General features: G+C 40.3%; 1 protein-coding gene across 2 annotated transcripts; it reads left to right on the top strand.

The window, feature by feature from the left end:
* The first annotated feature begins 814 nt into the window (after positions 1-814).
* On the top strand, positions 815-27,970 carry LOC113033752 (endothelin receptor type B-like). Of its 2 annotated transcripts, none has more exons than XM_026187835.1 (9): positions 815-882; positions 19,104-19,609; positions 20,883-20,995; positions 21,081-21,285; positions 24,603-24,752; positions 25,056-25,189; positions 25,278-25,386; positions 25,474-25,546; positions 25,649-27,970. In XM_026187835.1, the coding sequence occupies exons 1-9, from the start codon at positions 876-878 to the stop codon at positions 25,753-25,755; spliced, it is 1,404 nt and encodes a 467-aa protein (XP_026043620.1). In that variant the 5' UTR covers positions 815-875; the 3' UTR covers positions 25,756-27,970. The 2 variants fall into 2 exon arrangements, with proteins under 2 accessions (XP_026043620.1, XP_026043628.1); XM_026187843.1 differs by lacking the exon at positions 815-882 and adding an exon at positions 15,741-15,891.

The following is a 27,970-nucleotide window of genomic DNA, read 5'->3' as shown; positions in this document are numbered from 1 at the left end:
AGCAGACTGCAAACGGCAACCAAATACTGAGACACACTATATGGACAAAGTAGACGGGCCACAACTCTTAATATTTAGATTCAAGAGTTTTCAGTCCCGTTGTCACAGGTGTATAAATTTTGCAAACATTGGTGAAACAATGGTCATTCTAATCAGCTCACTGAATTGAGCATTGTAGGGGACACAGCCCCTGCTCTAACCACTTGGCACCCTAGGCCAGATTTTAGGTGGCGCCCCCACCCTTGCATTGCAGTAAATTCCACTTCCTATTTACATATACTCCTGAAAGGAACTGAATGGCGTTGTCTTTGACATTTTCTATACTGTACAAGTGTTATATACAGTGCTTTGTTCTGAATAAGCAAATGTTTCTACTTAGATTCAAATGTATTGTCATTACAGTGAATTATTGATTAAATTTAGTATTAACATTCACGGTGTGCACTTCAACACTGATTTAGAGTTTAATACTATAACCAGATAGCAACAAAAATGTAGAAAATGTAACACCTGCTGAATAGATCAAATCTTTAAAAAATAAAATTTCACTGAGGAGTTTAAGGTGGACAAAGTAATCTATAATACTATAGGTGACTCCTAATCCTGAAGCTACAGTGGCCCTGAGAGGTCAAACAGACTGCAACTTAAGAAAACACCAGCAATAAGAAAAACGCTGCAAGCACATAAAACACAACGGAAACAGGAAAAAAGAAAACAGAAATACAAAAAAATAACATATTTCCAAAAGCACAAGGGAAATGTTTCTGGGGCGACAATAACCCGACGGACCAGTTGCGGAAACCATAAGCTAAGAATTGTGCTGGCAGACACTTACAAGAAGTGGAGAATCTATCAGTTTTGCGAGGAAAGAAAAGATGAGAGGTAAGTGTGTTAGCCTAACTATTAGCCTAAAAATCTATCATCAGTATTATATGAATCATGAGATTAAAACACACTTACCTAGCATGTTTTGATCCTGCAACTTGTCCGTCGAGTTATTGTCTCCCCAGAAACATTTCCCTTGTGCTTTTGGAAATATGTTTTTTCTTATTTCCGTTTTCTTTTGTCCTATTTCCGTTGTGTTTTGTGTGCTTTTGCAACGTTTTTCTTAATGCTGGTATTTTCTTAAGTTGCAGTCCGTTTGGCTTTCAAGGCCACAGTATAAAGCACTTTAACTGATCTTAAAACTAGCTATTTATTGATTAGCAAACCATGCTAGGCTAAAGGCTACTAGCATTCAACAGCAAATTAGCAGGTTAACACTACGTTCTGCTAGATAATTAAAGCAAACAAATATTATCATATTATATTTACTGTACCTCTGTCTCTGCTACTTTTTCCTCTTGAACGATCAGATGTAACTGATTCTACTGTAAGATGGAGTCAAATAGGAACCACACCAAAGAAGCCACAAAGTGGCAAACCACATAAAGATACAGAGCTAGGCACTGAGTGCTGAGGCCCATAGTTCTCAAAAGTTGCCAGCGCTTTGGTGATTCAGTAACTGCAGGGTTCCAAACCTCCTGTGGTTTTAACATCAGCACAAACAGTGCACACCAGGGCCCGTATCCCTAAAGATTCTGAGAATCCTCTCAGAGAGCTCCTAACTTAACCTAAAAATTCCTTGCCAGGAGTTTTAGCTTAGAAGTGATTCCAGAACATTTTCAGTGAACTCTGAGCAAGGAATGGATGGAAAATCCTATCTTAGTGAGGAGGTGTGGTTGACCCCGTTGCTAGGTATGAGTCATCATTTCAAAAGCCGTGATTGGTTGATCCTACAAGTTTGATGGAAATGAGCTTTTGGTGATAATGAGCAAAGGATGTACCCTCAAATCAATAAACATATTATATACTCTAATCTTATGCTGACTGTAATTGTAAATAATATTTCACATTCAAGAAAATATCTGGAAAATGAATAGTAAGCTGTAGGGGTTATAGCCTAACATTAGAATCTAAAATATGTGAAAACTTAAACTCATTACACCCTGTTCAAATAATGATTCGTGTCTTATTTGCTCATATTAATATCCTAGCTGGCATATTTTGTACTTTCACTCCCATATGGACCCTGTTGAAAACAAGATGGCCTATCTCAAGAGGCTGTCCTTAATGAAGTAGAAATCACAACGTTACAAGTCCAGTGTGGTCTTAACGAGGGTAACACGGCTCAGCTTTTAGCAATGTCTGTGATTGCAGACCCAAGTCATCACTGCTGCATTGTTGCATTTTCCCAGTTGCCAAATACCTCAGGGTTGTGATTACTTTCGTCTCCGGTGTAATAGTGTTGTGGCGTCGAGTTGGTGAAGTAATTGCATCTCTGAGGAGATCCACCACAAACATGATTCCTGCACGATCCAATCTGTAGCATCTCAATAATTCCCTGTCATCCAGTGTTTGCAGGACATCTCTCCTGCCTCTTCTGTTGGCCATTTTGTGCAGCTGCTTAGGGGAACTCCTAAGCCACTAAAAGTCCTCTTCCCTGCTCTTAGCAGATCTCGCCTTAGGAGCCCTTTTAAGCGCTAGGAATCTTGAGGAATAGCTTTTATATTAACTGGGATTGTCGTGTCACTTTTAGGGGAAATTCTAAGAAAACGTCACGACTCCGAGAATTTTCTTAGAATTTGGCCGCTAGGAGCCACTTTTTGCACAAAGATTCTTTAGGGATACGGGCCCAGGAGTTTAACAGCATAGCTTTACATGGCCGAGCCTTTCATCACCAAGCACAAAGCCAAGAATTGGATGGAGTAGTGTAAACATTTTACTAAACCTGCTATGGAGGTGGCAAGTGCAGGATGAGCACTTGTCAGAATGTTTTTTCTAAAATGCTTCTTTTTAGTGAAGAAACCAGCAATTGCTTTTTAGGAATGTGGGATGTTATTCCCCCAGTAACCATCTGGAATCAAATCTACAAAATAAAATTATGGCGTCAAACATCTAAGACAGTGTGTGCAATTCAGAGGTCAGTTTGGTAGAGTCCTTAGCACTTCAGGAATTTAGAAATGGACAAAAATATACTACACTACCATGCAAATAGTCTGGAATTTTGCTAGGAAAATGGGAAAAAGATGGAGTGATTTATTGAAAAGTTCTCCTTTGGATGTTGGCTGTCTGTTATTCTGTTCTCTATCAAAATGATCCCACACTACTTCAATAATGTTGCAATCTGGGCTCTGTGCAGGCCTTGGATAGTGATCCATAGTGTGTCTTTCTATCCAGGTATGTTTTTACAAAGTGTTTGGGATCACTGTCGTGCTGAAAAATGCAGCTCTTGTCAATCAGATTCCTTCCAGATTGTACTGTACATGATAGTGCTCTCCTGACCTCCTCCATACATACTGATCATTATTTGAACCAAAGCTTTAACATTTGGACTGATCCATCCATAACACTGCCGCTGATTTTCAGTCTAGTTCATGTATAATTTGGCATATATCAGTTTTTTCTCCCTGTTTTCATTTCTTAAGAATGGCTTCTTGATAGCCAACCCTCCACTGAGAGCAGTTCTGATAAGGTGAACAGAAGATGAATCATCTCTCAGTTCCTTTGTCAGTTCTTTTTTTAAGGATATGACTTTCAGATCCTGCTCATCTGCTGTAGATAGGTTTTCAGGTCTGACATTTATACCTTTTTCCTCCACCAGTCCAGTTTCCTCAAAGGAAACACTGGACACCACGCCAAGTTTCCAGCTGATAGCTCTTTGCCAATCACCTTGTTAGTGTAAAAATATTATTTCATGTCTGTCAAACTGTGTTATTCTTGGCCTTTTTCATATATTCAGCTAAAGAAATGAAAGCAAAATGTGTGTTTTTGTGACAGGCTGTTAGTAACAAAGTGCCTAAAGATAACATTTTAAATTCAGTTCTTTACTAAGTTTTCTGTAGACACAGCGTTGTGTCCTCCTTTGAGTTAGGTGCCTTTTTGTGCTTGAATTCACTGGTCAGTGTTAAATGGTTTAACAGAAAAACAGCAAAAGAAAAAAATCATTTGAAAATGGTCAGGCACAAGGACTGGACTGAAGATGCCGTTTAAAAATGGCACAGTCTGATACCATGAAGGCCAAATAGAAAAAAATAAGGAGTGGCTAAAGACTTGCACAGTGCTGCAGATTTTATTTTTAATTACTATTCAGATGTTTATTATCTCCAAACTCTCCAAAGATAATTTTATGTAGTTTCAATCAATGTTCACTGGAGAAAACCATCAGGTTTTCAGTACATGTGATGCTAGATCTCTTGAGTGTAACACGATTTGTTTTGGTTTTGGCATACCAGAATTACACTTGTAAAAAAATACTCAAATGAAAACCATTTTAGGATGTTCTAACAATCCCAGATTTCAATCAGCGCCCTGTACTACTCAGTGTTTCATACAGATGGAACAGCAGACTTGTTATACGTGCATCTCTGCACACACAGGGTGATGAGAGACACTATTTTACAGTCCAGACCTGAAGGAAGCACCAAATGGTTGTTACCATCATTCACATGGTAGTAAAGAACTGCCTGTCTTATTGTAATCTGCATTCAGGGAGCTGTTTTCAGGTGAACGGGTAAAACAATATTAAGTAGTTCTATCTGTCTGGTTCTTTATTCCTTTCTGAACTTTTATTATAGTTTGTTTAGTAAAGTTTCATGTGTGTGAAATGGCTAATAATAAAAGGTTAATAAGATCCTAGCTAAAGTAACAGTTACAGCCTCTGTATTTAAAATAAATACTTGTGTTTAGAGCTAGCAGGGAATATGTCTTGTCCTTGATAATATAAGTACCCAAATGCTTGACTATTGAGCAGAACAACAGTCCCTATATTTACTCTTATATTTTTTCTATGTCCTTTTTACTGCACAGGGTCCACAAACAGTGGGAACAATCCATGATAGCTTCCTGAACTAAAGCCAAACTTCCCAAATTTCAGAATGACTTCAGACCCACGGCCTTGACCTCTTTATTAATAAAATCATGAGAAAAAATATTTAAAACAGCAGTGAGCTTTGCTTCTAGAACTGAGAAGGGACTCAGGATCTTCGCCTTAAGAGTTCGACTGAAAATGCAGAATTGTTTGGGGACTTCAGCGCCACACAGCCAGACATGCAATTGCATAAGCTGGCTATCAGAGTTAAATGTCAGTCCTCTTTTTCCTTTTGTACTCATGGACTCTACAAAAATGAGACATTGATCAGACTTAGATAAGCGTGTGCTGCTGAACTTGGGGAGCCGCTACAACGAGTCTTCAACCTCAGTCTGCGACTGGGGAGAGTGCCCGCCCTATGGAAGACATCCTGCATCGTCCCGGTCCCCAAAAAGAACCGGCCCAATGAGCTGAATGACTTCCGACCGGTGGCACTGACGTCACATCTTATGAAGACTCTAGAGCGGCTCTTCCTCAACCTCCTCCGACCACAGGTACAACATGCCCAGGACCCACTACAGTTTGCATACAAGGCAGGTGTCGGAGTGGAGGATGCCATCCTGTACCTCCTACACAGAGCCCACTCACACCTGGATGGGGGAAAAGGCACGGTCAGGATCCTGTTTCTTGACTTTTCCAGTGCCTTTAATACCATCCGGCCCTGTATGCTTCAGGAAAAACTGAACAGGATGGAGGTGGACCCCTGCCTGGTGGCTTGGATCTCCGACTACCTCACCGACAGACCACAGTACGTCAGGCTGAAGGACATCACGTCTGACACTGTGGTCAGCAGCACAGGAGCACCACAGGGAACTGTGCTGTCCCCTCTTCTCTTCACCCTGTACACCTCTGACTTCTGCTACAACTCTGAATTATGCCACATTCAGAAGTTTGCAGACGACACAGCCATCATGGGGTGTATCTGGGATGATCAGGAAGAGGAGTACAGAAGTCTGGTGAGGAACTTTGTCGCATGGAGTCACACAAACCACCTGCAACTCAACACCTCAAAGACTAAGGAACTGGTTGTGGACTTCGGGAGGTCTAGAGCAGGTCCACTGCCGGTTCAGATAGAGGGGGAGGAGGTGGAGGTGGTCAACAAGTACAAGTACCTCGGGCTGTGGGTGGACAATAAACTGGACTGGTCATGCAACACAGAGCACCTGTATAAAAAAGCCCAAAGCCGACTGTACTTCCTCAGGAGGCTGAGGTCTTTTAACATCTGCAGGAAGCTCCTGAGGATGTTTTACCAGTCGGTGGTTGCTGGAGTACTTTTCTATGCTGTGGTGTGCTGGGGGAGCAGCACAGCAAAGAAGGACTCATCCAGGCTGGAGAAACTGATCAGGAGGGCTAGCTCTGTGGTCGGCATGAAGCTGGACACTCTGGTGACAGTGGCAGAGAAAAGGACATTAAAGAAACTGATGGACATTATGGACAATGCCAGACATCCTCTGCACACGGCCATTAACAACCAGAAGAGTCTGTTCAGTGACAGGTTGCTTCTCCCAAAGACAAGAACTAACAGACTTAAAAACTCCTTTGTCCCACACGCCATCAGACTGTTTAACTCCTCTCTGGAGGGGAGAGGGAGGGGAAACAGGAGGACAAAGGAGGGGGGAACAACTAAGCTGTAGTGCCTCTTCACCTCACTGTACAATACCTTGTGCAATACTTTTGTAAATAGTCAACAGTGCAATAGACTCAATACTTGAAATGTGCAATTCACTTGTATTTTTATTTTTTATTCCTATTTATTCTATTTATCCCCTTCGTATATTTTATTTATATTGTCTCTGTATTTATATATATGTGTGTGTGTATAACTCTGTAACTTCTGTCGGTGCTGTGCTTTTTTGGAAATCGAATTTCCCAGAGGAACCCACCCGAGGGATTAATAAAGTTCTATCTTATCTTATCTTATCTTATAAGTTAGCATAACCCATCCACCCAAAACCAAAAAAAGATTGTTTTTGTGCATGCATGGCTTTCTATATTGTGTGCTTCTAAATTCCTGATTTAGTGTTACATTCATGTGTCTATGTGTGCTAAATGGGTTACCCACTGGTTATGGTGTATCCCACTGCAGTATGACTAACAGCCCCATAGGGACAAATAAAATCAGTGATTTATTTATGGTCAGATTTTCCAGAACTCCTGAAAACCACAAGAAACCCACAGCAGAGGGTGATAAAATAAGAGAGATGACAGCAAAGGCCTCCCTGTAGCGTGACATTCAGCCTGCTTACGTTGTATTTGGGGGGGGGGACAGGTGTTAGAGGAGAACCAGGCAGTACACCGAAGCTCTAAACCAATGAACATATGGTATGTTTTTGAGCTTTACTGGGGCTGGAAACCACATTTAAACCACATGAGAATGATCTGTCTGGATATTTTTTCTCCCCTCAATACAGATGTCCTCTATGAAAACTAGGGAGGAGAGAAATAGTAAATGATTATGTTTTATATGTGTTAACATCATTCAGACATCTACCAGTCAGGTATTGTACTAAAGATGTATTAAAGCTTCATGAACAGCCAAGCATCGATAAGTGAGTGGAAGATGCCACTGGTTCAACCTTCACATAGTAATGGTGTAGTACAATGGTCCCTCGTTTACCGCGGGAGTCACGTTCTAAAAATAAATTGCAATAGGTGAAATCTGCAAAGCAGCCAGCTTTATTTTTTACAATTATTATAGGTGTTTTAAGGCTGTAAAACCTCTCAACCTCAGACAGGCATGAACTTCCATGTTTTTCAAGTTCAAAATCATCATTGTCAAGCAGTTCCTTTTCCTGAGGTAAAAAGAGTTTTAACGAACTCTGAAAAGGCAAAAGTGCTCAGAGACACGACCAAGGTAAGGCAGGCTGAAACCCAACCATCAAGACTGGACCAAGAAACATCTGAAAACAGATTTTTCAAAGATTTTATAGACTGATGACATGAGAGTGACTCTTCATGGGCCAGATAGACGGGACTGTGGCTAGACCAGAAACATGCACTGAGCTCCACCTCAAATCAGATGCCAGCAAGGTGGAGGTGGGGTTAGATTTAGAATCTGTTGGGGATTTTTTTTATTACTCTCACTTGTTCTATTCTTCTAGGAAAGCCAAAACCTCACTTTTGCTTTCATAGACATTCAGGTTTGACTTTAGCATTTTGGATTTAGCATTTTACTTGATCAATAGTAAAAATGAATCCTCAAAAATATACTTTGGCTAATAATTGTTCACAAGGTTCAGAGCTACTTAGTAACCAAACCTGTTGTCAATAAATGTTGTTAGCTGACCAGTTTTGACTGGGAAGACATTGTTGCTGTTTTAACCATGTTTGCAGGGATAAAAGTCACATGCTGGGGATTTTTTGCAGAAGATCTATCCCAAATCTTTCCCATAAAATTAGTCCAATAAGGGAACCAAGCTTATCAGGGAAGGTCAGATTTATTAAGTTCACATGCCAGCTTATTGAGGTTTTCAGTTACAGAACTTCTAAATCTGTCATGCACGTTTAAATTATTCTGCAAGCTATTGTTCCAAACTGAGAACTACTGAACAAGAAACATTCAAGCCCTTGAAGTTATCAGCATCCCTGATGCTGTCTTTGTGTATCAGATGTTTCCTGCACAGGGCCTTAGCGGAAAGGAAGTACCCACCTATCCTGACTCTGACACTAGCTATCTCGTACTGTTATGTTGTTGCTAAATAGACCCTTTGCCCCGAAGCCAGCACTGCAAACGTTGCTTATTCAATAATAAATCGGATGCGTGCAGCAGGTTTCCTAGATGTTGATGTCATCTGGAAGTCACTGTTCCTGTTCCCAAGGGTAGAACCAGCCAGGGGCTGGTGGGAATTGTTCACGTACTGAGGGAGGGTTACAACATGTGTGCATAGTGTGGCTTTGGGGTTATCACTGAGCTACTAATTGGAAAGGCTTCAAAAATTAAAAAAAGAAGAAGAAACTTTGTACAGTGTAAGGTACCTTTTCCCATTTCTCACATCATCAATCAAATTTGTACACGTTTCTGAAAATTACAGCAGACGGGTGTGGACAGAGCAGGGAGGGGGGATTTTCATAATAGCCCTGTGATAACCCTCTCGTCAGTGCTAATGCACACATGCCTAGGCCCAGCTATACACTAAACGTAATACAGAGCTGCAAAACAGATTGCTACCAGATGTGCTTTTCCTCTGCACCAACTATATGACAATTTCCAACCTTACTCAAATATTTACCGGAAAACTGCAGTTATCATAAAACGTAATTTTCTGGTAAATATTTGGCACAGAGATCTCATCATCCAACACTCTAAGAAATTCATGACAAATCGTTCAGGTTGTATCCCTGGGAAAATCACCTATTGAGTAATGCTGCAATTTTCTCAGTCTTCCGTACATTTGATATCCAGCGGTATTTTCTTTATTCGTAAGAGAGAAAACAAAATCACAGAGCTGGTTTGGATTTCATTAAAGAATAAATTCCAAGCTCAATGAAGAGATTTCTCTCTAATATATTGCCTACTGTTCTTCTCTCTCCTGCCAAGTGGTATCGTGCTACAGAAGCAGCAGCGTGCAGAAGAGAAACTATTAGAGTGTTAATGGTGCTGTCTTTGGCAGGACCATGTGCACCTTCTGCTCAACTCATCCCCTGATCCTGTCAGTCTAAAGCTGTATTTTTAGGATTATTTCAGAGCCAAAGCTCATCTTTAAGTCCAACGGCAAACTGATCAGTCAATCCATCTCACAATTTGTCTTAGGATTTATCACCTTCATCCTTCGCCATCGCTGAATTATACTGCTATAGGCCTTGGCTCTTCCCAAGGTAGAACAGTTTCTGTATTTAAATATCGAGAATCTTTAAACAGCTGGTGCCAATTTCAATGGCAGATTGTTGTTGTTGTTCTTTTTTCTGGGGGGGGGGGGGGGGTTGGGTTTTTGTGTGTGTGTGTGGGGGGGGGGGGGTTCTCTTCATAGTTTTGCTTGTAATTGAGTACTTTTGCTCAAATATCAACTGGCTACTCCAGAAGCCCTGAAAACAGACCAGACAATGTGTTTCCAGATAGTCCACAAAGCACTGAGCACCTTTTCTCTCATTTTCCCTTCATGCCTTTTAATCCCACTATGCATTTATGTTGTCTTCTGAGGGTAATGTACCATTTGTTGTTGTAGTGTCCACTATTATGTCAAAATGATGGACAAAATAAGGAAAATTATGCAATTCTTGTCATAGGTCTGTTCTACAAGAAATCTGAAAAATGCTTTAGGATTTATGCTGCCACCCTAAAAGGGGACTCATGGATAATTTCCTATATGAATGGATCCTCCCTTTATTTATTTTTTTCAAACCAAAATGTTTAAAAACAGTCAAAACCAGAGTAACTGTAAATCCAACTCATCTCTCAGTTGTACACAGCGTCCATTGTTCCATCTTCAGGATGATTTGTACTTATATTGGAAAACCAGTACTTCCATAAAACAGACAGGTCCTTCTGCACCACAGCACTGTTGAACAAAGGATAACTTGGACTTGATGCAAGGGCAGGAATATGCAATCCTGAGACAGTGGACCAACACGAGTTCTTTGCAGCTTTAGCAACAGTGATGAGTGAAGTCTGGCGAGGAGGCCTAACAATGCTGTTTAATTTCCAGCATCCTAATGTGGCAATCTTCCTGTGGAATCCAAACTCCACCTATTCAACTTCATCACTCATATACAGTTCTAGCTCCATCAAGCCAAAGCAAAAATGGCTATTGTCCCCTGAGATTTAAGTCTGTCTGGTCACTGAAAGATTGAGTTCAGCTGTGCTCTAAATCTTTGTTTCCCCTCACAAATATCCAATCCATCCGGAGCTAGCTCAGCTGAATAGAGTAAACAATGAACCATTATTTTGTCAGCACTATAGCAGTACCAACTGTACCCTGTTCACACATTTGGAGAACATGGAGAGTATTATGCATCCAAATATTCACTATTCTTTGAGCATGATGTTCTCCCTCATTTCCTGTCACCACTCCAGTGGCAAACAGCTAAACTCTGCAGAACAGAGATGTTTTGGGGTTTTAGCATCATTTTAGTGAAAGATACCAAGAAAAGAAAATAGATTTTTTGGAATCTCTGGACCTTAGGAGAAGAACCACAGAAATTGGATCTTTCTGTAAAAGTTACCAAAAATCATCAGATTGAGCTACTTTGTCTAGAAACAAAAGGAATGAGACACTTTATCTGATAACTTTCTTCCTTATAACTTACAGCCTTTTTTGTGCCACAGACCCGTTTATGTCCGACATTATTTTCACAGACGCCTTTAAGGTGTCGCGGATAAATACAACAAAATAAAACCAGTACCGGTACCAAAAAAACTGGAGGTTTATTCATAACACACGGGAAAAGACCCAGGGAAACCGACTTAACGATAAACGACGATAAAAAAATAACAATAAAAACTGATAAAACCCCCGAAACCATAAATTTCACACCTGAGCCTCAACTCTCGCGGCCCGGTACCAAACGACTCACCCGGGGGTTGGGCACCGCTGACTTACAGCACATAGTGTAGTCTGACCACTAGTTCAAGGAACTTTCCTCTTAGCCTTTCCTCTTTATTTCAATCTACCTTCAAAAAGGCACCCCCTCCTTAAAAATGATTAGCGTGTAAAACAGAACTTTTAATACTCACCACTGAAAAAATATCTCTCCATTAACACCTGAATGATACAACAGCAAGAGCCAGAGGGATGCATTTTAAGGTTGCAATGTTCCACATCACAGCAGCACACCAATAGAGGACGGCTCGGTGTTGTAAAAAGAGCAGTTCTGGCATTTGGCAGTACTTTATGTTCTTATTATCAGTGAAAGCTGACGGTAGCAAGTGAGCTGAAACAGGACAAGCAAAACTGCATGCAATCCCCTGATGATTTTGTCCTGCAGGCTATTCTCACGGTTGCAAAAACTGTATATAAGGTGTAAACGTCACAATAAGATGCAAACAGAATGAGATGTTTGCCTTTTTGGTTAGCGTTGTCACCTCACAGCAGGACTTCTTCTAATCCAAACCTCCTGGTTGACTGGAGCCTTTTTGTGTTGGGTTTGCATGTTCTCCCTGTGGGTTTCCTTTGGGAGATCACGCTGCCCCTCATAATTCAGAGTCATGCATGCTGGGTTAAGTGTTATAAATTGGCCATGTGAATGTTATTTGTCTCCAGCAGTGGATTTGGGATTTTGGGATCCTTGTTCTGTTGGAACATATAATTGTGTCCAACTTTCAACCATCTAGCTGTTGATTTAAGGTGAAGTTGAAGAATGTCTTCATTATTTCATTCACCTTGTTCAATGCAGCATTAGCACTGGCTGCAAGAAAGCTCCAGAGCATGATGGTACCACCAGCATGCTTGATAGTTGGTACAGTTTCTTAGGTTTGAAAACCTTTACTACTGTGAACACAAGTAAAGAAGAGACATGCTATATAAAAACCAGCTCAACCATTCATTGTGACCAGCTAGCTTAATCTTTGTCTTGTCTGACCATAGCTTGTCCATGTGAGCCATTTGAGCTTGAAGGTGTTGATTTTCGAGTGGGTGCTTCTTTCTTAATCAGCCTCTTTGAGTGTTTGGCGATGTTTTACTTCACTGTGGGCAGTGAGACTGGTGTTTCAGGAGTTCATATTTCATGGTGGTTCCTGTGTTGTTTCTGAGCATCCTAACCAATTTCCTGTCATCTGAAGGTGATGGTTCTTCCAGCATTTGTGTGTTGACGTATCAAGTGTTGACGTATCAGAATAACTTGTACTTATATCTATGTACAGTTGTGCTATGTTTCCCTGTTGAGCAGAGGATGGATGGTATTGGTTTGGGAAGTTTCTTTTTGCTGGTGTATGCATGTATATTGCCACTAAAACCTGATTTTACTGTCTTCATATTTTCTGTTTTAAAATCAGATCAAAATAAAATATATTGTAAGTTTTCATAAGCACATATTAAGTTTTAGTTTAGCGAAAAGAAACATTTAGCCTCCATTTGTCTTCACATTTAGAAGAAGATGGTGCATTCACTGTTCGTGCTGCTTGGCCTCTCTAGATTTATGTCAAAAGTCATGTTTCCACGAGCCTACACGAAGAGATTAATTTGAGCTGCTGGTGCTGGCCAGTATTGTTAACCAGTAAATTTTACATATTCTCCCATTATGCAAATTGTCAGGTTAGCTACACCCTAGAAAGACTTCTCTTTCAGATATTCACATCAACAAAAATGTAATCAGTCATCAAGTTCATTCCATTTTTCTGCCAGTGCAGGATTTCATATTGCAGTGCTCATCATTCATTTTATCAGATACAAAGCCAAAATTTGACACAAAGAATCTCCAGAGTCTTCTTGAGTTTTTGATGTTATTTGAGGTGGTGCCAGAAGCCTTGACTAGCAACCTTTCCAATTTGCACCCCACCTTTTCCCAAAGGTAAACTGGGATAACCTCCAGCCCCACCACAGTCAAGATCGGATAAGCGGTAAAGGGAAAAAAAGAGATGGTGCCAGGTTAAAACAGTCCTGTCTGCTGGATAAACTCGTCATGTTTCATCAGGTTAGATCCAGCACCCCTTAAGTTTTTTAACCATATGAACTCGGTGATATCAATTGTTAAAAACTAATGTTGAGTGACCAAGCATTGTTCAAACCCACAGATATTTGTTTTCAGTTAACATAACTCATTACAAAAAGACGTCAAACATCTCTGAGTTTGCGGGAAGACCTTATTTACAAAGTGATGGAGTAATGGTGCTGTGGCATTATGAAGAAGTGTGGCTTTATTTTCAAAGTTTAAAAAACTCCAGAGTTCAAGAGGTTGAGCAGGCATAAATGAAAGATACAAGAACGATTCTTTTTGTGCTTTTTCTGGAAGCGGAACATGATGTGTTGAAATTGGATTTATCACATTACAGCTGAAGAAAGAAGAATGAACTGTGCACTTGTGTGCCTTCAGGAAAAAAATAGCTCAGATGGGTGAAAAGAAATTAAGCGGCAGAAAAACTTCAGCAATGATGTGAGGGGTTTGTTTGTTTGTTTTTTTTAAAGAGTCTTAATAAGTTTGGGGATGAGTTTTGCCCCAGGAGGCTTATTGTGCAGCAAGAAACATCATATCCAACAAATGCTCATCAGGTTCCTCCCACTGGACATCAGCCTGAAGGTGGAGCCATGGAAACTTAACTCACACATGAAGATCAATCATTGTCTTCCTCTATTGTCTTTTTGCAACCTCTGTTCTTTCTTGAGTAGAAAACAAAATAGACTCCAACTTGAAGAGCTGTCGTATTTGCTGCTTTCCAATTTCAGAGTTTGGTGGCTTCCTGTGGTAGAGGAGGAGGAAGAAGGAAGAGCTTTAAAAAGTGCCTGTGTGCATCTGCCAAGGCCAAATTCTCTAGAAGCACAACAACACATCCTCTCTTCGGTTCCTCCGTCTCCTCAAGCACACACAGGTGCAGAGCAATGCTGCATTAAGGAGTGTGTAATGGTGATAATGTCTGTTAATGGTTTAATAATTTGAGGCTGTGGTAATGACAATAATGATGCACCAGGAATAGTCGCGTCCCAAAATAGAGCAGGGGATGGGTGCCATTAAACAGACTCCACAGAAAGGTCCTTTGTTTTGTGTGTGTGTGTGTGTGTGTGTGTGTGTGTGTGTGTGTGTGTGTGTGTGTGTGTGTGTGTGTGTGTGTGTGTGTGTGTGTGTGTTGTGAAGGATTCACACATGCAGAGGGTAAGTGTGCAAGCATGCATTTGTTACAAAGAGAAATGATTTTATTGTTATTGTATGTTTTGAATTGTTAAACTCTAAGATTGTTAAAAAATGAAAGCACACAGTGTGTTTGTGTTTGTTTGATAATGCATGTGTTGCACCTTTTGAATACCTAAACAGCACTTAGTCATCAAACAACAATGCATGCAATAAAAACAAGTGTTAAGTTCACACCTGCAGGTTAGAGTAACAGCAAAAGGCAGATGTGAAACCCTCTGATCCTGCAGCCTGTAAAGATGTTTCCATATTAGAGTCATGCATGCAGTCATATCATAAACATAGGATACATTTTTGTAACAGCATATGTGTCACTGTTGCAACTGCCCACCCTCAATAGCCGAGTTCAGTTACAACGCTAACTTCCTCCATTTGAATAAATCATGTGAATATTTTCATTTTGTGTGTAATCATCTTTCAGTCATGTGGGCAGTAAGATAAATAATACGTTCTTTATTTGACCTATTTTGGGGGAAATGATCATATTACAGCAGTTAAAGTAATGATAAAAGATTTCACGGGGGCAGCTGTGGCGAAAGGTTGGTGGTTAAGTCCCTGGTTCCTCTAGCCTGCATGTGGAAGAAAGGCAAGTTTCCCCTGATACAACCATTGGAGTGTGAGTGTGTGGATGAATGTTATCTTTAAAAAAAAAAAAAATCAGTGTGTTTTTGAATGGATGAATGAGGCTTCCCATAGGTGGTCCAGGTGAATCAGTGTTTTAATAACTGAGATATATTTGGTGCAACCCACCTCAGTTTTCCCCTGGAGATGGAGTCGATGATTCTGAAGAGGCTCATCAGTGGAGAACGGCTGAAGGCAAAAAAGATTCCCATAAAACAAGCAAACAGCAAAGGAAAGGTCATATATTACACATTTATTATTTTGCGGGAACAATCCGATAAGCTTTTCATCTGCAGTATTGAAAAGATGTATTTCTAAAGTCTTCCTGCATTCATCCTGACAACACAATGGAAAGGATGGCTGTGTCTGATTGGCTGCTTTCGCAACCTCCCGGCTTGGGTATTTAACCCCCTCGACTTGTCGGGAGGCTGCTCAGAGCGCAGGCGGAGCAGGGAGGGGAGGTTTTACGCACAGCTAAGCACGGTGTGAACTCTGAACGCCAGGAACTCACACAAACAGCTTCGGGCCAATCAGAGGAATATTGATCTAAAACGTTGAGTTTGAGCACATCATAACAGCGCGGTCCGGTAAGTCGAGTGAAGCTGGTATTAATTTAATAATTAACATTTGATTCAATTTAAATATGGAGAGGCAACAACAAATGTATGTTATGTTATGTTATACTAGACTACAATCTATCTATCTATCTATCTATCTATCTATCTATCTATCTATCTATCTATCTATCTATCTATCTATCTATCTATCTATCTATCTATCTATCTATCTATCTATCTGCAGTTTTGTGTATATATTAACTGCTCTTGTGCGTCTGCTACTGCATTCTCCGGGCTTTTTGAAGTTTGCACTTTGCATGCCAAATATGTTTTGTTGCCATGTCATAGAGTTTTATATTTACTGCTTTGAACCCCATTCAGTCCTTTGTGCCGGACTTGATGAATGCTTTAACCTACTTTCAGCCTGCCCTCTGATGCTCCTGCATGATCGTGTAGTTTTCGGACAGCTGCAGAGCTGAAAACGAGCGGCTTGTGCGCCGCATCACCAGCTGATCTCAGGCTGCGACCTTTGTCGCTTCCAGAACCTGCAAGCGCGCAGGCTTTGTCTTTAAAATGTGTGGCATGAATGCATCACAACACCATCAAAAGAGTAAAGCTTTGAAGAGCTTTTCCTTCTTGCTAGAGAGGATTTATCGGATCTTTTCACCCTGGAGATCCTGCAGGGCACTGTCGGAGAAACATTTAACACTTTAATAGGGATTTTTTTTTTTTTAAAGGAGGCTGTTTAACTATTACCTAAATTCAGGTTCGGTGGATTTGGAAACATTTGGAAGCATTGGTTTTTATCCCCTCACAGCCATGTAAAACGGCACTGTGATGATGTGCACATGATTTTAGACATTGCGCTTCTAAACAGCAGGGACAACGTGACGATGTTCAACAAATATTCCCATAAACTTTACTTATGCGGGATTTGTTTGCTCGGATATACAAGCTCCCAAGCTTTTTGTCTAAAAATACAGTTTTCAGGTTTATGCGCACTGTGTTCTCACTTTTAAAAAAAAATACATAACTTTCAGCGGCTGTATTCTGTATTCTGGGAATCATTTCAGTCATAAAGGCATGCGAAGCTTTATCTGATTGTTGCACTTTTATTGCCAACTAATTATCTAGCCAGCGCTATAAAATTAATGATAAAATGAAGCCACCTCCTTTCCACAGCTTGGGATGAAAACCACATGTTGCTTTCAACAGTCACATTTATTGTGTGCTGCTCGGATAATTCAGAATGTGAAGATCCAAGAAAATTAAGACAGTTTGATGTCATTTCCTCACATCATGGACATCCTGGAAATTTATGCTGAGGATAAATGCTTCCTAAAATCTTCCTGCCATCTCTTACTTTGAGGTCACTCTCATGACTTCTGCCCTCTTCTTCATTGTAGCTCAGATACCCCCCTCCTTCATTCTGGCTCTCCCTTTCCTGTGCATTCCTCCCTATTTTATTGTCCTTCCAAATTGTACGGTAGATCAAGTTGTCAGTTTTCTCCTGTCCTGGCCTCTTGTGTCTTCCTGCATTTCATTGTTTTTAAAAACACAGTTTTCAACACTTCTCTGCGCTCCCACCTTCAGCCCCCACGCACAGGCATACACTATCTGACCACCGCAATATCCCTTCCACTGCTGCTCAGCTGGTTGCCAACATTCCCCCTCCCTCTCTCTCAACCTCTTCAGATGTGGAGCCAGCAGAGCTAAAGGTTGGAGATGGTCTCTAAAGCCAAATCTATTAGATTAAGAGGATCGGGCCAGTTAAAACTCAGGTTTCCAATTAAATCAGACAATTCTGCTCTAACATAGCCTAATGAGCTGCCATGTTACACAACACAAAGGCATCATTCACATGACCGAGACATACGTTTGGACGATGGCCACATTTTTCAAAACTGATTTCTTGTGATATGTGTGTGAGTTGACCCATGTGATTTTCTGTCTTTGTGTGTGAGAACAGAACCAACTAGTGTTTTTCAGTCAAATGCATTTATGAATAGCAGTTGTCTTTGAGCGAGTGTGTGTGTGTGCATGCGCTCAAGCGTATGTTGCTTCTTTTAGTGCAACTGCATTAAATTTTGCAAATGCAAGTGTATTCTGACATGATTATTTAAAAGTAACCCTGTGTGTCCGCAAATTGTTGCCTTTCCAAACCATCATGTCAAAGAGGTTTGCTCATCTGCGCCAAGATGAAGATTGTACCCATGTGTGTGTGAGTGTGTCTGTGTGGTGTGTGAGCGTGTGTGTACGTCTTCACCCCGATAGCATGTCTCTATAGACGCGGTTGTATTCGTCAATCAGCCCATTTATCCCTCCATGCTCCAGGCCATTCTGAGGGTGTGTGTGTGGTGGGAGGGGCATGATTCTTGAGAGGGCTCATAGCCAAGTTAGAGTCCTCTATGAGTGAAAGAAAGAATCAATGTTAGAGCGCACGGGACACACAAACACTGTTTTCATCAATATTTCATCCCTCCTGCTCCCTTTGTTCACCAGCCTTTATTTTACAGCTTCTTTTTCATCGCATAAAAACGCTGCTTTGATGATGTGTTTAATATACGTGCACATGTACTCAGTTAAATATATTGTGACGCCTGTTGATTCAAGAGCAAATTGCTTACTCAGGATTGTGCTTGAAATGTTTGCTTTGTTTTATAATTACTGGATCGAGCGACAATAGGCTGGCTCAATGGTGTGGGGATGATTTTGCTCTTAGTTGATCCATGAACATACTGCAGGGGTCGCTGAGATTGTTAAACGGGTTTCTTTTTTTTAATTTCTTCAAAAAAAGAATTTTCACCATAAACCAAAGCACAGGAGAAATTTAAATTTGCACCTGGTGATGTTGGTCATGCTCAGAGGGGCATTATTATATGTAATAAACTTTTTAATAATCCATTCAGTAGTTATTTTTATAATTATTTGGTACAGAACTGTAAATGTGAACCCCAAGTTGAAAAATCACAGGATCAGCAACAAGTACATATTTTATAGGGTAAACAAAAACACAGACGTGCTTTTGGCGTTCTAGATGAATCAAAAGTCATCCTCTTCAAACCATAAATATCTTTTTATGCGCCCTGAGAATCTAACATTTGTTAGAAATACTTTAGGCCAAAGCGGTGAACTCACCATCGTTGCTGGTTTTCACCTCAGCATGCATTCTGGAAGGCTTGTCTTCATTTCACACATGCAGCAAGTTTTCTGTTTTGATGGTTGAACTATTTTCTCTGCAGGACAACTTGGACTCAGACGTTGCCAGCTGTGGAGCAAGACCCAGTGGGTGGATGCGTGTGTGTGCCTTAAGTGTTTGTTTTCTTACTTCTGTGCACCTTTGGGTGAGGCTTCTGTGAAGATGAGGGCCATCACACTGCTGTGTCTTCTGATGGTTGCGGAGGCTGCAGCCTCCAGGTTCGTCCGTGACTCCCAAAGTGGGCTTGAAGCTTTAGAACCCGGCAACAACAACGCATCAGTTGTTCTTCCACCCTCGCAGCCGGGCCGACCACGGAGCTCGCACCCCCCCATGTGCATAAACCCCACGGAGATCAAGCAAACCTTCAAATATGTGAACACCATCATATCCTGCCTGATCTTTGTCGTGGGAATCATTGGCAACTCAACACTGCTCAGGATCATATATAAGAACAAATGTATGAGGAATGGACCCAATGTACTCATTGGCAGCTTGGCACTGGGAGACCTGTTATATATTGTCATCGCCATCCCCATCAATGTGTACAAGGTAACCAGATTTATACTATGTGTCTTTATGATTCTTCTCATAGTTTAACATCGACTGTACATAAAAGATGGACATAGCTACATTACCCACTGGTTGCTGGATTACCCCTCTGCCAGCTATGAGTCTGTTTGTCTGTTGTTTTTTGTGGCTTCATTTTGGAGTTTGTCACTTTAATGTGATCTCTGTCTCTCAGGTCTCTAATTCAGAAACTGTTTGCTGTGTTAAAATCACACAGTTATATCTTTGAATAAAATTCAATTCACTGTTAATACAAGTGAAAGTTTCGCATGACAAAGTCTTCATTAAATAATTTAGCTGACTTACACAATATGTAGAAACTTAATATTGATTCAGTTTATTACCAAAGCTGAGGATGCATCTTGTATTTTACTTTAGTATTACTTCAAGCTAAAGCAGTTTACATTGCCTAAAATGTAAACCTGATAATTGTAATTTTTTCTGCCGGAGGTTTCTTCCTGTTAAAAGGGAGTTTTTCCTTCCCACTGTCGCCAAAGTGCTTGCTCATAGGGGGTCATATGATTGTTGGGTTTTTCTCTGTATCTATCTCTGTATCAAAAGTTGCCTTGAGGCAACTTTTGTTGTGATTTGGCGCTATATAAATAAAATTGAATTGAATTGAATAAATAAATCAGGTTTATTTATTGCTTTGTAAGATTTGATGTTGCAGACTTGTCTACCTAAAACTTCAAGGGATTGTCAAACCCATAAAAAGGCAGATGTAAAGTGTTATGCTAGGATTTTCATAGAAAGGACTTTATTCACTTGCACTATCCAATGGTCAGAGATTTTAGTGCAGCCAGACAATCCCAGCCTGCAAGAGCTTATTAAACCAAAAAACAATATTTGAAACTTTTTTGTGGGAGTATTAAGATGCATTTCAACTTTTTGATTTAATGAAGAAACATTTAGAGTGCGAAGGCTTTACAACCTCTGATAGATTAGCGAACAGTACAGATTGCTGTGAGCAGCTGAAAAATATAAAGTCCCTTCTGATATTCAGATGTGTGGCCATAATTTGTTGTTACACATGCTGTCCTGACCCTGAGCAGAACTTATTGCCCCTGGGAGATGGACTTGGCAGTCACGAGGAACATGCTGTTGTTGCTTTTGGCATTAGAAGCTGTATTAATGAAAGAAGACACGAGGAAAGAAGGACCCCTAAATGGACCTCAAAGAGGTCTGCCCGCATGTTTACACAGGTGAACTTCTTACATTTACAAAACTCTCTCCTCTCCGTCTCTTTTTCCTGCAGCTGTTAGCCGAGGACTGGCCATTTGGCGTGTACGTCTGTAAGCTGATGCCGTTCATCCAGAAAGCGTCGGTGGGAATCACCGTCCTCAGCTTGTGCGCACTCAGTATTGACCGGTGAGTACACCACTACTCCACACACATACATAGACACTGACAAGTGTTAGTATTAAAAGCAGCTAATGGATGTCTCTGTTTATAGCTACCATGCAGTGACATCATGGAGCAGGGTGAAAGGGATGGGAATCCCACTGTGGAAAGCTGTGGAGGTGACACTGATCTGGCTGCTTGCTGTGGTGCTGGCAGTTCCCGAGGCGCTCGCATTCGACATGTTGGAGATACCATACAGAGGCACCAAGCTGAGGGTTTGCCTGTTGCATCCAGAACAGACCACAAGCTTTATGAAGGTAACCACCAGATTGTCACAGTCAAGTCAAAATTTACAGCATCACAATGTAGAGGTCACCAGTATGAGGTGGAAAAACTGCACAAGTACTTTTTATATAAATGTATTAAGGTCATAAGGTGTTAGTTGTTGCAAAAAGGTGTCCTTTGCTACCTTCGGTTTCCCAATTTTCATCACTGTGCACAGAAATTAACAAGATATTGTTAAACTCTTCTACATTTTGGCCTATACTCTTATTTCTGCAACATGATCACGTTGTCCACCATGTTAATTTGGGCTGTCAGCTTGATAGCATTCTCTAAAAATCACTTAAACACTGGGCTAACAACTGGCAATGATGACATTCTCATTAAAATGCAGGACACTTAACACAATAAATAACATACAAGCTCTTCCTCCCCTCACCCCCAGCCAGTAACTGCAGATGGCTCCCTGAGCCTGGTTCTACTGGAGGTTTCTTCCTGTTAACGGGAGTTTTTTCACCCCACTGTCACCAAGTGCTTTGCTCAGAGGAGGTCATGTGATTGTTGGATAGTTTTCTCTGTATTATTGTAGGATCTTTATCTTACAATATAAGGAGCCTTGAGACAACTATTATTGCGATTTGGTGCAATATATAAAAAAAACTGAATTAAATTAAAGGTGACTAGTGTTTTGCTATAAACAGAATAAATTTGAGATATGCTAAACTAAGGGTGTCATAACATTATAATTTATACCATGAGTTCGCAAAACAGATGATAAACAGCCTGAGAAATACGAAGTGTAGAAACAACAACATGTCTCAGGCATTTTGCCTTCAGTACAGAAAAACTAAACTGTTGTAAATCGAAGAAATGCATCAGCACAGCTCCATGTGTTGATCACAGAACATCAGTTTGCCCGGGGAAGTCGTGTGTAATATTTGTTGGCAAGAATGTGGTAAGAGTTAGATTCCAGGCTGAACCTAATTTATAGCAGAAAGAGCTTAAAATGATGTAGGTACCTTCTTGAAACGTTGTGGATGTACCTCACAGAACTCCTGTTCGCTTATTAAAGCCTCCCGTGGGCTACATTAACTTGCAGCTGCACATTATTCCCACTTACATCAGTGGTCTACACCAAAAGTGGAAAAAAATCCACTGTCCTGTTTTGTAATTTTTTAAAGAAAGCGATCGGGATCTGCGCTAAACTAAAATAGCTTCTTCTTTCCACCATGTCCTTTGTCCTTTTGCACCGACGTTCATAAAATCGAGTTTGTTAGTCTTTGAATAATCCTGCCAACAATTACAGACAGGGTGGCAGTTTAAAGAAGAAGAACAACACACAATATCTAAGTTAGGCGATGGGCCACCATGTGCTTCTAGAACAGTTTCAGTGTGCCTCGTCATTGGTGATTCACATTATTATAAACTCATCAAATCACACGACGACCCCTCTGCAGATAGGTGAAACTGCTGCAGCTGATCAGAGAGGAAGTGACCTCTCCCGTCAGGACTAAAATGTTTGATGCTGCCGGGTCAAAGGTTCAGATTTTTCCTTTAATTTGTCTGCCGTCTGAACCTCCGCCTTAGCTGAGAAAATATGAAAACCAGCAACATGGAAAAACTCCAAACAGCTGGATACTTACATCTTTCTGAGATATATGATCTAAACAACTTCAGTTTGGCAGAGAGGAGTTATGTATCAATTCAAAATGTTTGATAGGGATTATTAAACTTTCCCACAAACACATGGTCAAAGTTATCCAGCATGTTGATTTGGATCTGTTAGGATTGGGCTGAGGGGGAATAAACCCCTTGGATTCTATTCAGCTTGCACCTGATGTTACTTTCGAGTGCAAATGTCAACAGAATGGTTCTCTTCAAAGTAAAGCGCCTGGACAGCAATGATACAATTAGAGTGTTTCTTTAATCAGGTTCCTTTTATCACTCTGCCAGTAAGTTATTAGTGACAGCAAAGAAATGCAATACAACACACTGCAGGCAAAACATGTCAAATTACTTTTTCACAGTTCATTGATAAAGCCACGCAGCAGGATCAAAATCACAAAGATATTTTGATTCTTTTAAATCTGAAGGAAGGAACCACACAGTTCAGTGGAAACAAAGCAGGAAGCTGGCTTTTAATGTGTCATCAGGATTTGAATTATCTTATAAACCTACAATGTCAGCTTTGATCAATAGTCAGATTTAAGCTGATTGTTGCTATGAATCAAGGTACTGTTTATTAGTCATAAGCCACTCCTCATTTCTTTACAATCTCCAGGAAACCAGAGTTTCTGTTATTTTTTTTAAGTCCTCCAGGCTTTCTGAAGGTCTTTCAAAGTTTTTATTTAGTTTGGACATCGCCTGCATCATCACACATTTTTAGTCCGGTCCTTGTGCCTAAACATTTTTAGAGGATCTTTTTTTCCCTTTGTTTTTTCATTTGTTAAACTGCTTAACATTAATCTATGAGGGATGAGTAAATGTTGTCTACACATAACAGTCAACTTGGCAAAAAAACAGTTTAAATTGTATCGTTAGGCACTTTTTTAAATGCAGCCTGTCATAAAAACCACATTATTTGTTCTCATTTCTTGAGCTGAATTAAAAAAGAAAAAAACAGAAAAACACATCAAAGTTTTTGAAGCCAAATAATGTTTGCATTAAAATAATATTCTGCACCATCAAGGTGTTTCCCAAAAACATGTTTTGGTGCAAAAGAAGTGGCTGGCCTAAAAAAAAGATGTATCCAATTATCTATGTCAGAGGAATCGTATCTGAAAATTATGTCCTTAAGAAATAAGAAAGTCATCATCAGCATGTATGTAAAAGTTCAATGTCTGCAGCATCTGTAAAACACCGTGGAGGCTCTGTCATGTTTTGGCTTTCAAGGTTGTTGCAATTTTACAAACTCGTATTTTTCCTTGTATGCTGTATTTCCATGTATGTTTTCACCTATTTCCACTTTTCCTAGGAAAATTTTTTTTTAAAAACAGAGGGGTGGCTCAAGACTTTTGCACAGTACTGTAAAATATAATACACACAATTTTATGTTGGTTTAACAAAGTAAATATTCAAGCTGAAATATCAGCAACAATATCAACATTATCCATATAAGCAAAGATTAGCAAAGACGCAGCTAATCCACCAAAGACGTACAACAGGCCAGGAAAACAGTGATTATGTTGATGACGCAGAGTTCTGGGAAACTTGTGGATCAAATGAGATACAAATGGATTTATGTACTTAGACCAAAGTTGCACTGTACCTGCCTCTTACAGGTTTAACATGACATTATCTTGAAAAATAGATATGTATTTTTTCCAGTACCCTTGTTTTGTTTTTTTCCCAGTTCTACAAGGAAGCGAAGGACTGGTGGCTGTTTGGCTTCTATTTCTGTTTCCCTCTGGTCTGCACGGGAATCTTCTACACTCTCATGTCCTGTGAGATGCTCAGCCGCAAAAAAGGCATGCGCATCGCACTCAATGACCACATGAAGCAGGTAGAGATGCAGATGACAGCCATGCTGGGAACCATTACACTGATTAGCTTATGCAATGGCGATGTCTGCTATAATTTACAAGAATCACTTCTTCTCAGAGAGTACTGGTCACTCAAACTAATGACTAAATTCACTGGCACAGTGGATCTTTATATTAGTTTGTGAAATACAGCTAACCAATGACAGCAAAAATTTTCTTTCTGTACACCACACATTACAGTAACCTGTGAATTGTGATTAGATCAAGAGCTGGGTATGGTCACCTTACTGTTCCTCTGATTTCTTTGTGTGTGTGTGCTGCAGAGGAGGGAAGTAGCAAAGACAGTGTTCTGCTTGGTGTTGATTTTTGCTTTCTGCTGGCTGCCCCTTCATCTCAGCCGTATTCTGAAGAAAACAATCTATGAGGAGGATGACCCCGACCGCTGTGAGCTGCTCAGGTAGGCACGTAGATAGCCAGTGCGATTGTTCTCCATTCTGAACCTTCCTGTAGTCTTGCATGTAAACCTTGGCTTTTTTATCTGTCAGTTTCCTGTTAGTGATGGATTACATTGGAATCAACATGGCCTCCATAAACTCCTGCATTAACCCGATTGCCCTCTACTTTGTCAGCCAAAAGTTTAAAAACTGTTTCCAGGTATGCAATAAAATTACAAATGTGGTTTTACAAGAAAACCTATTTGTCAAAAGTCTAAACCTTTTTTTTTTTTTTGCTGTTTCGTAGTCTTGCCTGTGTTGCTGGTGTTACAGAACATCTCATCTGGATGACCAAGGACGCTGGAAGGGCTCATGCCACGGTAACGGACTAGACCGCTCCAGCTCCCGTTCCAGTCAGAAATACACAAGCTCTTCATAAATGCAAAACACACTAATTGCACACCTCCTCCTGTACACACCAGTGCTCCCATCAGGGACAAACAGCAGTCTCAGTGCCAACAAACTGGCCTTCAGATCAGAGTCAGAAGGGGAACCTGGAGTCACTTCTACAGGACTCGCCGCAGACTGAAAGACTCAAAGATCAACCCCAAAATGCTGATGAAATAATGGAAGTGTGCCTCCTCAGGCTGTAATAGTAAATGCAAAAGCTTTGATGAAACCGATGCTACATAAACACGTTCATATTCCTACGCTGAGGCCTCTCTAGAGGACAACTCGGTGACACTAAAAATGCATTTATACAGAATGTTTATTCAAACCACTATGTAAATGTATGTACAGTATTATTTACATATAGAGTGCAAACTTACCATCATATTTATCCTTAGTACTTTGTGTAGCTATGAATAAGCACTGAAAAACACTACCTGTTGAAGCTTTATTACCTCACGGGGAAAGCTAGAGGGAAACTGTGACCCTTAGTAATTTTACAATGTAGCTTCTATTTTTCTAAGAAAACAACACAAAGCACACGGAGAGCTTGTGTTACCTAAAGACGTGAGGTGTCCACGTGTTATTATTGCCAAATATTTCACCTCTATCGGAGAGCAGTAATGTTTCTGTGGCTGGAAATTAGTCTGAAAATGCTTTGTGAGAGCTGTTTAAGTAATACATTTCTGAGCCATGTAAAAGCTTTTGGGAAGGAAAAAGAAATTTGCTGGTTAAGCTGTATGTAAGTGAATGATTTAAAAACTCACATAACAAGGGAAGGCTAAAAAGTTCCACAACACAGCCCATAAAAAGCTGAGGTCAGACATGACTTAAATGAGGCATCATGGACCTGTAACTTGTGCAGAGAGCAACCATCGACTTTTGTTTCAAACGGACTCAGCTTTTATGTTGAGGATCGTTACTAGGAATGACAGCTGGGTGCTCAGACCCAGAGACCAAACGGGAAATTGCAGTGGAAGAGCTTGCAGCTTTGAACGAGGAGTGTGACCAGGAGCACACATATTCTTCTTATTATCATTATTATCTATTTTTTAAACAGTAAATTAGTCTCCCAGGGTCAGACAGTCGAAGCAGGGCTGGGCTGTAATGTCCTGAGTAGGGTTTTCGCGATACTAGAATTCCGACACTCAGGAAAATACTCAATACCTGATGCTATTTCTAACACCGCAGATGAAAAAATGACAAAATAGGCATACTTCTTTTAAAATATTAGAACAATGCTGGTTCATGCAAAGGATTGAACCACAGCCGTGTTCATTTTCTGTGCTTCTGTCGACTTAGTCCCACGTTTTTGTTGCTGAACAGAGTTGAAGAGGTAGGCTGCCAGTGAGAAATGAAACTGTTTTTTTACAAAAACAACTGTGCCTTCGTGTTAAATTAACAGTCCAATAACTTTACAGACAGGCAGGACTGATAAAATCTGCTGCCTAGCTCCAAAATTACCGTTAATATTTCATTATTAGCCATAGCTGCTAGCTTAATGATAACAGACAACTAACGTGGGTTAGCTGCTAACAGTTAAATGGCTAATGCTAACATTTATGCCAGTCAGATTAATGTTTGTGTTAACTAAGTAATACTAAATGTGTTTGAAACAGGAGTTTTACTGACCTCTCAAACTTCCTCAGAAAGACAGGATATAAATTAAGATGCTTTGCAGAGTCTGTTGATGCGTCATCTCACAATGAGAAGGATAAAGGTCGCTGAAAGTAAAGTGAATACAAGCACTTAATAATCACATATAAATCTAATATAAAAACTCCCCATCAGAAGGAACACATTTATTCTGTATTCACAACATTGTCACTTGGGGAGAAAAAATTGCATGTTACAGTTCATTTTAAGAAAATGGGACAGTGCCAATATTAATAACACTCAGTCCAGTGATAAAGAAAAGCCTAGGATGAACCCATTTTATGTAGCGTAATTTCAGTACAGTGTTTCTAAGATGTGGTTAGAAACGCTTTCACTGTTCTCAGTAATCGTGAAATGTGCGTATTCTGAGAATCCAGACAACGTGTTTGCCGTCATTTGGAAGACTGAAATAGAGCACACTGAAATATGTTTATCATTTTAACGCCTGGACACAACATCAATCAAGTCAGCTGATCATGCAGTATGTGACTCATTAAAATCTATTTCTTGCCATTTTGAGCCTGCTTTCAGCTGCATCTAAGTGATTGTACAACTTTGTAAGTTTCCTTTGTAAGTGGGACCAACAAGCTGAGACACGTCGGTAATTTGACCTGGACGATCAAGTTAAATGTTTATATCCCCTTATGTCTGAAATCACATTTATATTAGTATGCAGTAATAAATATCATTTTATAGCA

Source organism: Astatotilapia calliptera, chromosome 2 (genome assembly GCF_900246225.1).
Source record: "Astatotilapia calliptera chromosome 2, fAstCal1.2, whole genome shotgun sequence".
NCBI classification, from domain to species: domain Eukaryota; kingdom Metazoa; phylum Chordata; class Actinopteri; order Cichliformes; family Cichlidae; genus Astatotilapia; species Astatotilapia calliptera.
The sequence above is the reverse complement of the archived record's forward strand: the minus strand, read 5'-3'. Positions and strand labels throughout refer to the sequence as shown.

What these genes read in the sequence shown, in the direction of transcription:
- LOC113033752 (XM_026187835.1), top strand. An exon ending in TCCCCATCAATGTGTACAAG is followed by an intron (nt 19,610 to 20,882) that starts GTAACCAGATTT and finishes TTTTTCCTGCAG; the next exon opens with CTGTTAGCCGAGGACTGGCC. An exon ending in TCAATGACCACATGAAGCAG is followed by an intron (nt 24,753 to 25,055) that starts GTAGAGATGCAG and finishes TGTGTGCTGCAG; the next exon opens with AGGAGGGAAGTAGCAAAGAC.